Below are 14,673 nucleotides of genomic sequence, written 5' to 3'. Positions count from 1 at the left end.
TTTTTCCTGGCAAAGACCATGCTAGAAAACTCTATGCAACTCTTTCTTAATGGGAAGGGGCAGAAAAGCAGTGATGAAATTAATAAACAGTATCCTGTTAGCAAACCTTCAAAAACCAGTAATTTGGAGTGGCTAATGCAAAGACTACTGACTTGCTGACTTGACAGAATTGCTGCTGAACAAGCATATGGCAATGTCTGTTTTAAGAGTAGTATTTAAAGCTTTGAGTAACTTTTGGATGTTTATTGGGTGCATTAATGACACAGGATGGACAGTTTTGGTTAATTACTGTAACTTTTGATAACTCTGTAGGTTCCATTAGAAATTAATGCCTGGACATCAAATGCAGTTTTTGTTTCTCAGTGTGGATTCATTAAAGATATCATCTGATTATAAACAAGGAGATTGGAAATCATATTTTTAAATTCTCTCTAGTGAATGATAGTGATGACTATAAAAGATTATTTTATTATGTTCTTCCCTTTGAAAGAGCACTTTCGACGTGCTCGAGGTCAACATAGTGTTTTATAACTGACATTAGGTCAACACTTAGACTTAAAAATTGTACTTTAAAAAAAAGCTTACATTACTCTAAGCAATTGATACTATGTATTATAACATAAGCTTTTTTAAAGTGTAATTTTTTCCTTCAATCAGTTATATATTTTTGATGGAAAAATATGGAAGAATGGTGTTCTGTAAACTAGGTCTAATTGAAGTCGTAATTTTATGTTACTAAAAGACTCAAAAATCGGTAGTGGAAGAGGAGAATAATGGGCCAAATTATGTTCTGTTAGGTAAGTGCTGGGTAGATATCCCCAACTCAGAATAGAATTTTTATGTAGAGAGTGCATTAACTGATACCTGAATTTGATAGTCTTAACATGCCAACTTCAACCATTGGAAATGGTGTCTTCAGAGTGTGCAAAGCAGAGCTTCCTCTTTTAATAGTTTGTTGAAGTGATGTTGTTTGCTGGTTTAAAGGTAAACCAGCAGGGGAAATGAACCCAACTCAAAAGAGAGATTATAAATCAGAATAACAATTTAATAAAATAATACAATAAATACGATTATACAGACAAACAATTGGTTTTAACCCAAATGTATAACCCAGCACCCTGGGGCATGAACAGAGTGGTGTTCGTTGGGCCCCCTGAGTCCAAAGTAAAAGGAGAGGGGAAAAAACCCTGTTGGTGAGAGTGGTGTTGCAGTCTGGTCGAGAGTGGTGGTTGCAGTCTGGTTGAAAAGTGGTGATCTCAGTCTGGTTGAGAGTGGTGGTCACAGTTCTTCTCTGGATCCCATGAGTGGTTAAAAAAGTCCCAAGACCTCAAGATTATATGTATCCTCTGGTTCAGGGAGGAATGCCCAGTACCTCCCTCAGGGCGGGGAGTTCCACAATGGATGTGAGGACAGGAGCATTCTCCTATCTCACAGGCCTCTTAACACCCAGTTTATAGCCTGAGGAGTCAGGCTGCTCTGGGCAGATGGTGTAAATGGTCTATTGATAACAGTTTCTGGGAAATGGCAGGGAAGGCTATAGAATACACAGTTTTGGGTTACACCCATACAGTGATGAACTGGTTCCAGCTGTTCTAACTAGGACATGTTGCAAAGATTTTTTCCAGTAAAATAACTGTGCTCTCAGATAGGAAGGTACTCCAGATCTCCACAGCCTTCTGGCTGTATGGAAGTAGCTAAACATGTGTTGACCGAATCTTTACTTGCTGGTGTAAAAATAATACCAAAACAAGAAGAATAATTCTTGGTCTCCATCTTTGCTATTTATGTTCCTCAGAGGTTTTCTTGAAGGAAAGGGAAATAGATTTCCTCAACTTCAGCTTTCCTACATTACAAAAATCTCAAATCTGTCAAGTTGTGCATTAGCAAAATTTCTCATCTGTGTGGTGCTACAATGAGCTGGGTGAAGAGTAGCTGACTGAGTGTCCTAGGGTGAATTTATGCTGATACTTTTGGTCTGTGTTTGGCCCCAGACACCTGCAGTAGTTTATATTCTCCCTGCCAAGTTCACTGATAAAACAGTGAATTCGTCTTTGGAGGGAGAACTTCTGTATAAACTGTTTTAATTTGTGTTCTGTGATTGGCTAATTGTCCGCCAAGGGCATTTGAAGGAGAAAGTGATGAGGAGGGGAGGAAGGCTCGACCCCTGACTCAATTAGAAAAGACCCCCAAAGCAGACTGCGCGTGCGTTAGGGGATTTCCGAAGTTTTCATGCGTGCGCAGAAGAGATGCACTTACATAACCGGGAGGTGGGACTGAGGGGCTCTGGCTGGGCAGTGCTGGCCACACCTGGGAGGTTGTGGTCACTCAGTTAATGTTGGCAATGTGAAGTGTGGAAAAACATGTATATAATGCTATGGAAGTTAAGTTCTTTATTGTATATTTTGAGGTCATTGTCTTGTTTTTTCTTTCATTAGGTCTTGTTCTCCTGTTGTCACCTGTGCCTCTATTTCTACTCTGTTACTTATATCAGAATGTATAGTCAGTGAGAAGAATGCAGAGTCTCTGATCTGATTTTAAATGAGGGCTACTTTGCCTAATCTTTAGTGATTGAAATTTTGTTGATTTCATTGCACTTTTTGGTCCAATAAAGTATTCCTATTATATCTTTTACATATGAGCCAGCTGAGCCTAAAATGCAAAAAAAAAAGACTTTTTTTTAGAAGTTAATCAGGGGCAAGATTGAAAACTGGGAATATGGATGTGTCTTTCCTGTTCTGTGCATTAAACCAGATGGCACTAGAGATTTCATTAAAATTGTGCTTTATAAGGTGTGCTTGCTTTTCAAAAGGACTTTGTTCATTTGCTCCCCCATCTTTTTGGATGAATGCTGGATGTCCTAAAGGAATTCAAGGTGCAATGTATGAATTCTTTTGTTTTATGAGAAGCAGATACACTTAAATCATTCAGAGTGATAATGATCTGAAAAGTCACCTGTCTTTGTGTTCAATCTGCTCCATATATGAAGTTGTTCTTTATCTGTACCTTTATGCATTGTTTTATGGACTTTTTTATCGTACATTACAAGTTGAGACCTTCATAAAAACATAACATCATCCGTGTTGCTTTTAAAGTCATGCTTGCAGCTTAGAATTTTAAAAAAGGAATGAAAGGACTTTGAGTTTCCTCAGATGAGCAATACAAACTTGTTGAAGATATCCTGTGTGAAATAACTCTGTGCATGAGTTAGAGACTTCCTGAGGACTCTGTCTATAAAATTCTTTTTTTTTTCTGATTTGTTCTCTGCTTGTTGCATTCCCTTCCAGTTCATTTCATTTTGATAATGTGAATGCATTTCCAAGTAAATTGGCAGTGTTTACAATCTCAGTCCCTAGTGCCATTTTTTAATCAAACACATAATAAAGTGCTAAATAAACCATTCCCACCTGCATCAAACTCTTTATGTTCTATATAGGGTATTTTGTAATTTATTTACCCAGGAAGACCCAATTTATCTGCACATCTGGTTTTCAACCCAGTTCTGCTTTTTATCCAGTTTTCCAGCTGGTTGATTGAGGCATAAGGAGGTCAGATGGCTTTCTTGAGGTCAGGGTAGTGATTGTCTCAGCTGGGATTATACCCAAACTTTATCCATTGCTGTAACCACTTGGCCACACCACTCCTAACCAGTCTATCCACATTGTTGGCGGTAATGGAACTAACTGCAAATGTCATTTTCTTTGTTTTATAGTTTTGCTTGTATTGAAATATTGTCACTTTTATTAGTTCAGAAACATTACATCTGTTAACAACCTGATTCCCTTCTACTTTGAACAGACAATTTTTTGTGATGAATCTCCTTCCTGAATTCCAAATGGGTGTTTGTTTCATGCGTTCTGGGGTAGTGATTGATGATGTTGCTGTTTTGTGTTGCTCTGGTGTGCTTCCTCAGGGCAGACCCCGTCTGACACTTCTCTTTGGAAGAGGAACCCATGTTTTTGCTCCTGTGTATCGATGCCATAAGCTTCATAAGACTCCTGGTTGCTGAGATTCAATTCCTCTAGAGTTTAATTGTTTATAGCAATATTACAATGTTAGAACAAGATGCACAGAGTTGATAATGGACTTATTTAAGCATGCACTTCTCTGTATGTACCCATGGATTGTGAGTCTGAGGAAAGAGGAACTCAGAAATATGGATTCATCAGCATAATCTTATCCCATTTAGTCTTGCTCTGTCTTCTTGAGAGAGGTCAAAATAGTTGTGGTTCCAGTTTTTATTATCAATTTTATCTTTCCTTGAGTGGCCACTCCATTGAAGAAGGATGACTTAGCACTAATCCACATACGCATCTCTAGTACGTACAAAAATTACAGGACACTGTACAGTTAAGTAGATAATGAGTCTTGCTTTCTGATACCAGTCCTGTGTTGTTTTTGAATTCCAGTGGGGCCTCTGTTCACTTCACTAGATGAAACACTGTTATTGAAAATAGTCCATTAAGTGCTGATTGCGCTGTCAGTACTTTCCAGGCACAGCTTTCTTCCTTCTATGAGATGGATTAGGCACTCCATGTTGACTGATACAACATGATAGCATAAAAGGAAATGAAATTTACAACTGCCCCTAACCACTTAAAAATACCACAGATGTATTTGTAACAGCCAGAAATATTTCTCCTTTCCACATGATTTTGCTTCTGCCTTGACTTTGCTTCCAAGCCCCTGTGATTTTTGCTCCTGTTCTGTTGTCCAGGTACATCAATGTGTTCTGATTTAACTGGTGCTTGTAACACCAAGATCATGGGTTTGATCTCTGTATGGGCCATTCACTTAAGAGTTGGATTTGATGATCCTTGTGGATTCCTTCCAACTCAGAATGTGATTCTGATTTCAAGCTACATCTGCCTTGGTCACAGTCATCAAGAGGATAGATGGCGTAGTCTAGGAGAAGGTAGGACTGGAGACAGTAAGCAAGCAGAAAGATCTTTTGAGATACCCAATTACTCTCATATTAAACTATTTTATTGCAGCACTGAGAAAGGATGGAGAAGATGTATTTCCAGTTAATGCTGTGAATGCACTTCTCTTAAGACAATGAATAGAATGAATTTGTGTGCCAATTGGCATTGATTTTCTTTTAAACTGGAGGAAAAGAAACTTGTGTGAACTTGTAACTTCCACGATACTGATATGAATGCTGCAAATTTATCTCTTCATTGTTTCTTTTCTCACATTTGAATTCTTTTAATCAAAGAATAGGCCAAACCTCCTGACCCCACCCATCTCCAATTTTCAACTGTATGATCTACAATCTTCTCGTTCTTAAGCATTCAAGATGTTGTGCATCAAGTAGTTTTCCCTTCAGCATTCTGTGGTGTATGTAGGGACTACTCTGCTGCTGGCTGTCAAATGCATTTTTCCAAAATTGCTTTTCCTGCTCTGGAGTTAAGCAATGATAAAATAGCGAGGAGATTTTACCAACTGAATACTTGATAGCTGCAGATTTCCACTGCAACTAGTAAGTGATATTATTAGACATAATATCTAGGAGGCAAACTTTTTTAATCCAGAAGTGATCTTGAATTAAAGAGTTTGGAAGCCAGAAAATATCAAGGAATGTTTCATATATGCTTTCTTCTGTGTTCCCTGTCTCCTAGACATCCACCTACTTTTTTTTTTTTTAAAAAAGGATAGTGGTCTCATATAATTTTTTGTCTGAGCTAGTATGACCATTTCTAGAATTTGGAAGTTTTTTTATTTGTAAATGTTTCCAACCTTTTTTGTTTGATGTGGTGTTTATGTTGATCTATGGTATGGGCAAATCTCTGTTTTTTCCAAGGTACTGCTCAACTACTGGGTGAATATGATCACTCTCAGCTCTCCAATCCCCTGATTAATTTCAGGGCTTATTGTCTTCACTTGATTCCTGATAAATCCCTCTTTCCTAATTTCTCTGTTTATTAGTATGTGATCCTTTTGAGAAAGGTAAGACTCTTGGTATGCCAACTTCTTCTAGTACTTTTCCCTTCTAGTACTCCTTCCTTTCGCCCTAGCCCAGAACCTGTTCTCAGTCAGATGAAAGAATGTCCTGGGTGCACTGAGAAGAATCTTTGCTTCCCCCCTCATCCTGCCCTGTCTGAATCCAAGAAGTGACAACAGTGTCATAAGCAATCAGATTATTTCATATGTGGGTTTGCAGAACCACAAGTGGTTGAAACTCTGCTAAAACATCTGTTTCCTGACAGGTTGCGTTTATTATTCCTGAAGTAAACTTCCAGAAAATGACTTCGTGTCCTTAACAGTAAGAATTCAACAGACTGGAGATCAGGCTGACTGCTAAGTGGAAAAGTTGATGGTTTTTGTGAAGGCACAGTACGGCCACCTGTGTACAATTACATTGTGGAAATTAGTGTTACATTTGTCTGGTATCACTTTTGGTATGACAAATTCTGGAGGTAATAAAACAATCCTCATTTTTGTGGGTTTTTAAGTCAACTTCCCTTCTCTCTCCACCCATGAATGCCATGCATATGCCACTCTTAAGCATGCTGGGTTTTGTACTGTTGGCTGAACTTGCTCATATCAGCTTGTAGAGATTTTTTTTCCCCCCCCTCATACTTACAGGACAAATTTCTGAGGGAGGAATTCAGTTATCCTTTGTACTTCCTTTTCTACGGTTTTATACATTCAAGTTATAGCCCCAAACCTGGTTTTGGTTTTAATCCTTATATTGTTTTAAGTCTTGATTTCCAGTACGAAGGATCACAAAATGGCTCCTCTTCATGGTGATGTTTCTTCTTCTCCAAACCAGGAAAAAAGCAGGCAGTGATTAAATCCAAGCAGTTTAATTTTATATCAGTGTACAGTCTTTTCATTTGAAGATAACCCCTTTTTAAAAGCCTAGCCAAGTAGGCTACAGCTGAGTAGATTTTTTGGTATCCGGACTGAGGATTAAAATGAAGCTGGTTCCTTGAACATTTTCTGGTAGTTGTAGCAAGATCATGCCTTGTCTTATCTGTGAAGTGTTCCCTTTGCAGAGATCCTGCTGTTTCTTCTCTTGTTCCTCTTGGTGGAGAGGAAAATAACCTTAAACCAAGTTTGTTATGAGAGCTAGGAAACTGCAGTGCATCTCACAGTTACATGCTTTTACTTACTGCCTCCTGCTATATTGCTTTGAGCAGTGGAATGATTTCCTTCACCATAACGTAAAGTCACAACTGTGATCATCAGCTGCTGAGATGAAGAGGGTATTTCATGCCACACAACTGTTTGTCATGGCTCCCGTTAGGTCAGTGGTGTCGCATGGTTGGTGTCAAATCTGCCACGCTTGCATGTGACTGCCTCTTCTCCTGTGTTGTTTTTAGTGCTTTTGCTGTAGGTTTTCCCTCTACCTCCTATTAAAGGAGGGTAGTGAAACCTCTGCAGTTCCAGAGACCCAAAGAGCTAAACCACTGCCCTAGATCTGTCATAGTTCAGCACTAGCTAGTCAATTGAAAAACAGGCTTCCAGATAATCAGGGAAAAAGTTTCTGAATCTGCTCAAAGCTCACCACCAACATTGGATTTTACGTGTCCTCCTCTTTTAGGACTGTGTTTTCTTTTTCTGTTTACATTGTGGGGTTTTTTAAATGTCAACTCAAGCTGAAGCCTGAAAGCAGCTTCATGAGTGCACCTTCTCCACTTGCAGAATGCCATTGCAAGGCTTGTGGTGTTGACAGTGGCTGTACCTGAGACTCACTGAAGGAAGGAGAGAACCTTGGTACTCACCTTCAGCAAGGCTGGGAACATTTGCTGAACTTGGCCTTGGGGAGTTTAAAGGAGTGAGATCTCTTGTTATTGCTAACAGCAACAAGTTGTTAGGCCCTTTGCAATTAAGTGAAAATCTCATGTGTACTAACCACACAGTGTGTTTTCCCCAGCAAATAAGAACTACATATGTGCAGCACTATGAATAGCTTGTTATACAGAGTTCCTTGTCTCCTGGGGAGGTGGTGTGTGTGCTGAAGGACAAGGGTTAGGTACTTGGCTGAACACTTCTGCCCAGCAGGGTGGCAGCAAGGGTTTAAGAGCACTGAGAATTATATGCAGTGAAAAGTAATAATAATTTATGTGTTCGTGATCGTTGTAATGGCGTTGAAGGGTTTATCTTAAAGAGCAAAGAATCCCAAAGCAGTATTTTCATGTATTTGTCCGTGTTCTGGTTTTGTATGAACTGCAGAGGATGCAGAATAAATGGGTGGCTGAGGCCCCCTGGCGCCAGCAGAACACACTGCACTTCTCAGGCAAACGGCCCCAAATTGCACTTTGTATTTACTTTTATTTTTTTAATGCGTTATATTTATTTTTATTTTTTAATACAAAGAAACACTTTCTAGGCTAAAATATCTCATGATGTAATGATTTTTATATGCAATTGCTTCCTTACTGGAAACATGAATACTCTTTTCATTTATTTTTCATGTCTTGTTTTGCAAAGCTGTGCAGAAAATGAGAGAGGGGACTCTATTTGCAACAATTATCATTAATATTTGCATGTTAATGTTTACAAGCAAAAAAAATACAAGGAAACTGAAAACTTGTAAGGTACTTTGTTTTTTACCACAGTTGTATCTCTGCCCAAGAATGACTGGGAGAAAAAACTACACAGCTAATGGTGTCTGATGCTGTGGTATAGTATTTAACTTGAGGGTGGGAGGAATGGGGAAAAAGAAGTGCTGGTGAAGGAGGAGCAAGATTGTTGTGGGGTGTTGTTTTGTTTTTGTGGTTATTAGCCATGAGGTTTTGGTCAAAACACTAAGACCTCGAGAATCATTTTCAAATGCTGTGATCTAAGATACAGTAGTGTGGACAGATGTTAGAATAGATTCCCTTTGTGCTTAAAATATAGCTTAAAAGTCTATATTCACAACTAGTGTAAATTAGTACAGAGCTATTCTAGGAAAAAGATTATCATCTAGAGAATAGCTCCATGTAGGGTAACTTAGTTGTGTCTCTTTTCAATATTTCTGTGTTGCACTAGTCTCAGAATTTCTTGGAAGTGTGACTTTTGTCAAAATCTAGGTATTTTCTCTTGGAACAAAGTTTTGTCATTCCATCGGGTATGAATAGCAGGTAATGAAGGTGTATAAATTAATTAATTTGGGTGTTTAGTCAGCTAGTTGGTTTGTCACTCTAAGTAGTCTATAATGCTCCTCCTCATCTTGCTGTTGCACAAATTTTTAATAAGCAAGAGAAGGTGATGACATCCTCTACAATGTTATTATATGTTACTCCTTAACAATGAAATAAAAAAATAGAATGTAAAACTAGGACTTTATAATTAGATATGCTTCGCTTTTTGGACATTTTATAAACCAGTACCTTCAGAGAAAAAGTTGCCAAACAGACCTGAAATGTCTGAGGGGGAGTGGGCAGAATGAGGAGAGTGAAAAATTAAAGGGAATCTCTCTGGATGACATGAGATCTGTGGCTTTTGTTCTTATTCTGGGTACACTTGGGAAGCCTGTTGTTACTCATGGTCTCTGTATAAATTTCTGATCACTTCTTCACAGAAACTCCTCTTTAAGTCTGTCAGTTCTTACAGTAGATAATAACTTTTGTTAAAATATACAGTTATGTCAAAATGTTCTGGGTGGTAAACCTCATTGTTTCTTTCCAAAGATGATGAGGTTGATACTTCCAATGTTGTAAAACAATATGTGCTGAAAATGAAGTTTTCTTACCTTTCTTTTGTTTCTTGTTTCACATTGGGAGATGACTGAAGGCTGTAGGTGTGATCTAGGCAGGCCTCTATTTTCTAAATAAGTTCCAGTTACCATCTGAGTTTCAAAACCTCATTAGGTGAGGTATTGAATCATAGTTTCTATCACAGAGAGTATTTTCTACTTTGGCATAATTTTCTGCTGTTCTTAAGGACCAGTTCAGGATGAATCAAAACCCTAGATTTTGGGGAGTTGTGTATAGCACTGAACATATCCTACTATATTCAATAGTGATCCCTTAAACTGTTCTGGAACTGTAAATGTCTCACTTGTGTTTGGAATAGTCATGGAAAACTATATTTTCACAAATGGAACGTTCACTTTAACATGTTGTTGGTTTTGTGCCTTTTTTCAGTTCTTCAAGGGTCTTATGCATAGCATATGAGGTTTTGCAAGGTTTGCAATATATGAATAAACATGGAATGGTCCACCGAGCACTCTCACCTTGCAACATTCTTTTGGATCGAAAGGTACAGCTGCACGAATAAATCGATGGCTTCGTTTGCTAATAACGAGTAGCATTCTATGTTGTATATGGAGACTGGGCAGTCACATATCTGCTGATGGGGTGAATGAAACCTCTGTATCTGAAAAGGTGTTGGTTTTGTTTATTTGTTTTTAAACTACAGTTTTCCTCTATTTCTGAAATTTCAAATGTATTTCAGAACTTATTTTTCTATTTTCACATTTTCCTTTATCCCAAACCACATTTTTTTTCTCCCTTTTTTTCTGAAAGTGGTAACTTAAGTCTACTTGTCATCATTGTAATTAGTTACAAGACCTTCCTGGCTGTTTGAGTAGGAAAATACTTCCTATGACTATTTCGATGTTAATAGTGTTTCATGGTGATATGATACTTGACTTTTAAGATGTTAGCATATTTCTTTGTTTGTGTTAAATTATTCAAACTTAAGTATCTCTCAATTCTGTTAGACTATTGATTTGGCAGTGTGGAATACTGGTTCTGCTCCTAAGAGTTCAGAGAAATTAATAGCTACTGTTGTTGTACTCAGAGCAGCTGCTTCGTTTGAACAGACAGCTAAAGAGCTTAACCTTTCTGCATAACCCCTCTCTCCTTCCCCTTCTTGCTCAGTTTAGATAGAATAACTAGATCCTCCCCTTGAAGGTAGAAAGAGAAGAGAGGACAAAGGAAATAAAAAACGTATTTTTTTATATGCTTGTAAACAAATGAAAATCATAATAATGCTCTAACATGCAAAAGTACTCTAGGATTTTAAGATATTCCTAAAATCAATAAAAGAACAAAAGAGGGCCGTGAGACCATAAACTTCTAAGCTCTCCCCTGCCCTTTGAGTAGCCTTCTCTGTTGCACCATCTGGAGGCTGGCTGAGTGTAATTCAAAATCCAGCAATAAATAAGACCTCAGTTTAACTTCTATGCCAATTTTTTGTTGTTTTGCTGTTTACTTCCTGCCTCCACAAATAAAAGCAAGCACCTGAAAAAGACTTTTTTTTTAAATAGGACTTGATAGAGGTAGGGAGAGCAAGATAGTAATGAGTTGATGGAGGGACTGGACAAGCACAAGCAAGATTGGTTAAATGGAAGAGGTGAGGGAATAGTGGTCATGTTTAGGAAGTTCTAGGAGTCAAACAGGATTGTAAACAGTTTAGAAACAGGAAAAATGTTCAGTAGAATATTTAAGCCCTTTCGATTTACTGAAGCTATACTGTAACTTAGAAAGGTCTGATGTTCTTGTGTGTGTTCAGAACAAAATGATTACTTAATGCTCTTGGGAAGTAAAAAGCCTTAGAAATAAGGACCTTTGTAACTTGCAGTGAACTTTTGCATAACAGATGATGCAGAAATATGACAGTGACTTTTTCTAGAAATCTGTCCTCTGACAGCTAATGCAAATTGAAATCATTTTTGATCTTTTTTCTTTTAACAAAAATGCAGATTCTTGCAATGTCAGATTCTGCTACTCTTGATAATTTATTTTTTCCTTTTCAGGGACATGTGAAGTTGGCTAAATTTGGACTCTACCATATGACAGCTCAAGGTGTTGATGTTGATTTTCCTATAGGGTAAGGATGTAGTTACACAATAAAAATATATCAGTTATATTTTTTCAGGAAATATGTTTTGAGCAATCATCTTTAAAAATGTGCTGTATGCGCAGGTTATAGTTTGTTATTTTAATGTATATCTGTTGCATACACCCCTTACACAGAAGCTTCTGATAATGTCATTTAAGAGGTGAAATGGATGAAAGACAGAAAATGGGTACTATGCAAGCATCTTGCTGTAACTATTTGTTGTCAGTCCCTGCTGCCTGGATTTGCCTTCAAATGCTAGTAGTTCCCTGTGGCCTGGATTCCTGATTTCAAATTTAGGTAAATGCACAATCAATGCTTCATTATTGCACACCACTGTAGGTTTTTTTGTCTCATTTATCATTTTGTGATTTATTTTCAAAGATCCTACCATCTGACCAAAATGGCATGCTTTATTGCAGTGGGGTTTTTGCCACTTTTTGGTTTTTTGAGGTGTCATGTTTTTTGCAATTGAAATACTGAGCTGATTCCTAAAGACGGGGCCAAAAAAAGCAGTGATGTTTCCTTTCAAAACATGATTTCAAATTTTTTTTAAGTATTGTAATGAATTGTTGACAGAAAAAAAAAGTGATAGTATTATTTTAAAATTATCTAGAAGGTATCTAGCAGGTGAAATATGCCCTCAACACCTTTTGTTACTTTTTTTTGCAAGTTCAAATGTTATTTAGTGGGAACACTATTGATGAAGAATACTGCCACCACTGCCAAATATGAGTCTAAGATAGACTAACTTAAAACACTAATGCTGAAACTCAATGTGCATTTTCTCTGAGATATGTAGACATACTATTTTGAAAGCTGCCATTTCCTCTCACAAAAAGACTGAGCTGGTGATTGAGATTTGACCTTTTATGTAGTAAACACTATATATTTTGCAATTGGAGTGAAACTTTGCTATAATGTGTAGATTTTGACTGAATAAAATAGAATGGTCTGCTTTGTATTCTAGTTTCTCAAAATGCAAAATTGTTCTGATTATATAATGGAAAGGCACACTTTTTGGACAGACAGGATGTTACTTAATGTTGCTGCATCTTTCTAGGTACCCATCATATCTGGCACCTGAAGTAATTGCACAGGGAATAGTCAAACCCAGTGATCATACTCAGTGTGAGAAGCCTCTGCCTTCTGGCCCTAAATCAGATCTGTGGTCTCTTGGTATAATATTATTTGAGCTTTGCATGGTATGTAAGAGGATAATTCTCTTGATTTTAACTCTTTGGGAATAGTTTAATTAACTTGATTGCTACTGAGTATGGGATTAATGACACTTTGCCCATCGCCCAAGCACAAATATCAGAATATGTTAGCATTCCTACCTGGACAGTATTGATGGTTGTTCTAGTAGTAGGATGCATATTGGTGTGTAGGATGTTTGGTATGAGTGTATTGCTTGGATGAGTGTATGTGTTAGCAATGAAGGATGGCTGCCTGTGGAGCCACAAGACCACAACAACCAGGCTGTTCCAATTGTGAGATATTATCAGTGTTATACTTTTTCTTTCTGATGGCATGAAACTATTTCTGCTATAGTGGGGTAAATAACATTTTCTGTTCTTATAGATACTTTTGATACATCTAAAATTCACATGTAGAAGCTTATTTCACTGTCGTTGTATATAGATGTGATACAATGTTATCTAAATATTTTCATGTAGTAGTATTTTACTGTTGATTTGACTTTGTTATTTGTTTAGGGGAGAAAATTATTTCAGAGTTTGGAGATAGCAGAAAGATTGAAATTTATACTTATGTTAGGTAAGTAGCACAAAATGAATTTTTCAAATTTCCAAGCAGTTCTACAATTAGAGTTTTACAGACTAATCAGCTTGTGATGCTCAGACCTAAAGCAATTTACCTTTGTCATCTTTCATGTCCAGAATTAAATAGGCATTTGAAGCATGGTTGGTTTTCTAGGGAAAGTACAGAGGTGGGTGCCAGGAAAAATAACCTTGGAAAAGCTGTGAGTATGTTAACATAAGGGCAAACTATTAAAAAAAAAAACATGCTCAAAAATGGTGGTCGTTTTCATCGTTATTTGTCGTTTTGTTTCAGGAGGTTTCTGAAATAGGTTAGGAATTGTATGATGCTAAAGAAAACTGTCCCTGCACAAACACTGCCCGGTAGGGAGAAGCAGGACTCAAATAGGAAAACAGAAAAGAAAAGAGAGCTGAGAAGTGTTCTGTTGGATCTGGGCTTGTTTCTACCTTCACCTGCAAACTGTAAAACATTACTGTAGATGTGGAATTCTTGCTTAATGTAAATAAGTATGGAACTGGGACTGTTTTTGTGTGTTTTAAAACTTTATTTCTGGTGGGGTTTATGTAAAACCATGGGGAACAGAAGGGCACGAATTTGCAATTTGAGGCTTTAACAGTAAGTTATTATTATCCAGAGCAAATAGTAATATTGTTAAAATTAATTACTATCAGGAGAAACATCTTTTTTCTTCAGCAGTTAGCGCTTAGGTGCTGAAATTCTGCCTGTTTTGGAGCTTTATTAACAAAGCTTCCTGAAGCATTTCTGTCCCCTTCAAGTTGAATTCAAGTTGTGAGTAACCTTTATCCACTGCAAAACATTTAGGTCCTGACTCGGGAATTATTTACTCAATAATGTGATGAAAACAAGTTCTAAAATACCACTTACCGATAACTTACCGTTATCTGTAAGTAGCAACAAAATGAAAAATTACTTCAAGATTCTATATGCAGGTACCTTTAAGGGATTTTTTTTCATTTTTTTCACTTTTTCAAGTGAAAAGACTATTTTAATTTATTTGACAGAGACTGACAATCTGGAGCTACTAAGCCTGCAAGAAGATTTTCACTGTTAGCTTAGAAGTGCTACTCAACTTTCCTTAGGCTTCAGTTTTCTGTC

General features: G+C 37.3%; 1 protein-coding gene across 5 annotated transcripts in view; it reads left to right on the top strand.

Moving 5' to 3' along the window:
• The window catches only part of TBCK (TBC1 domain containing kinase), a 99,770-nt gene that overhangs the window by 17,202 nt on the left and 67,895 nt on the right, over positions 1–14,673 (top strand). For all 5 annotated transcript variants that reach the window (XM_017833544.1, XM_017833542.1, XM_017833541.1 and 2 more), the window contains 4 exons: positions 10,077–10,191; positions 11,693–11,766; positions 12,839–12,980; positions 13,494–13,554. In XM_017833544.1, coding sequence (XP_017689033.1) covers positions 10,077–10,191; positions 11,693–11,766; positions 12,839–12,980; positions 13,494–13,554 — 392 coding nt within the window. The remainder of the gene's footprint in view (positions 1–10,076; positions 10,192–11,692; positions 11,767–12,838; positions 12,981–13,493; positions 13,555–14,673) is intronic.

The sequence above is a fragment of the Lepidothrix coronata genome, unplaced genomic scaffold, assembly GCF_001604755.1.
Source record: "Lepidothrix coronata isolate B3197 unplaced genomic scaffold, Lepidothrix_coronata-1.0 Scaffold215, whole genome shotgun sequence".
Lineage (NCBI taxonomy): Eukaryota > Metazoa > Chordata > Aves > Passeriformes > Pipridae > Lepidothrix > Lepidothrix coronata.
Note: the sequence above shows the minus strand (reverse complement) of the source record. Positions and strands in the feature narration are given on the sequence as shown.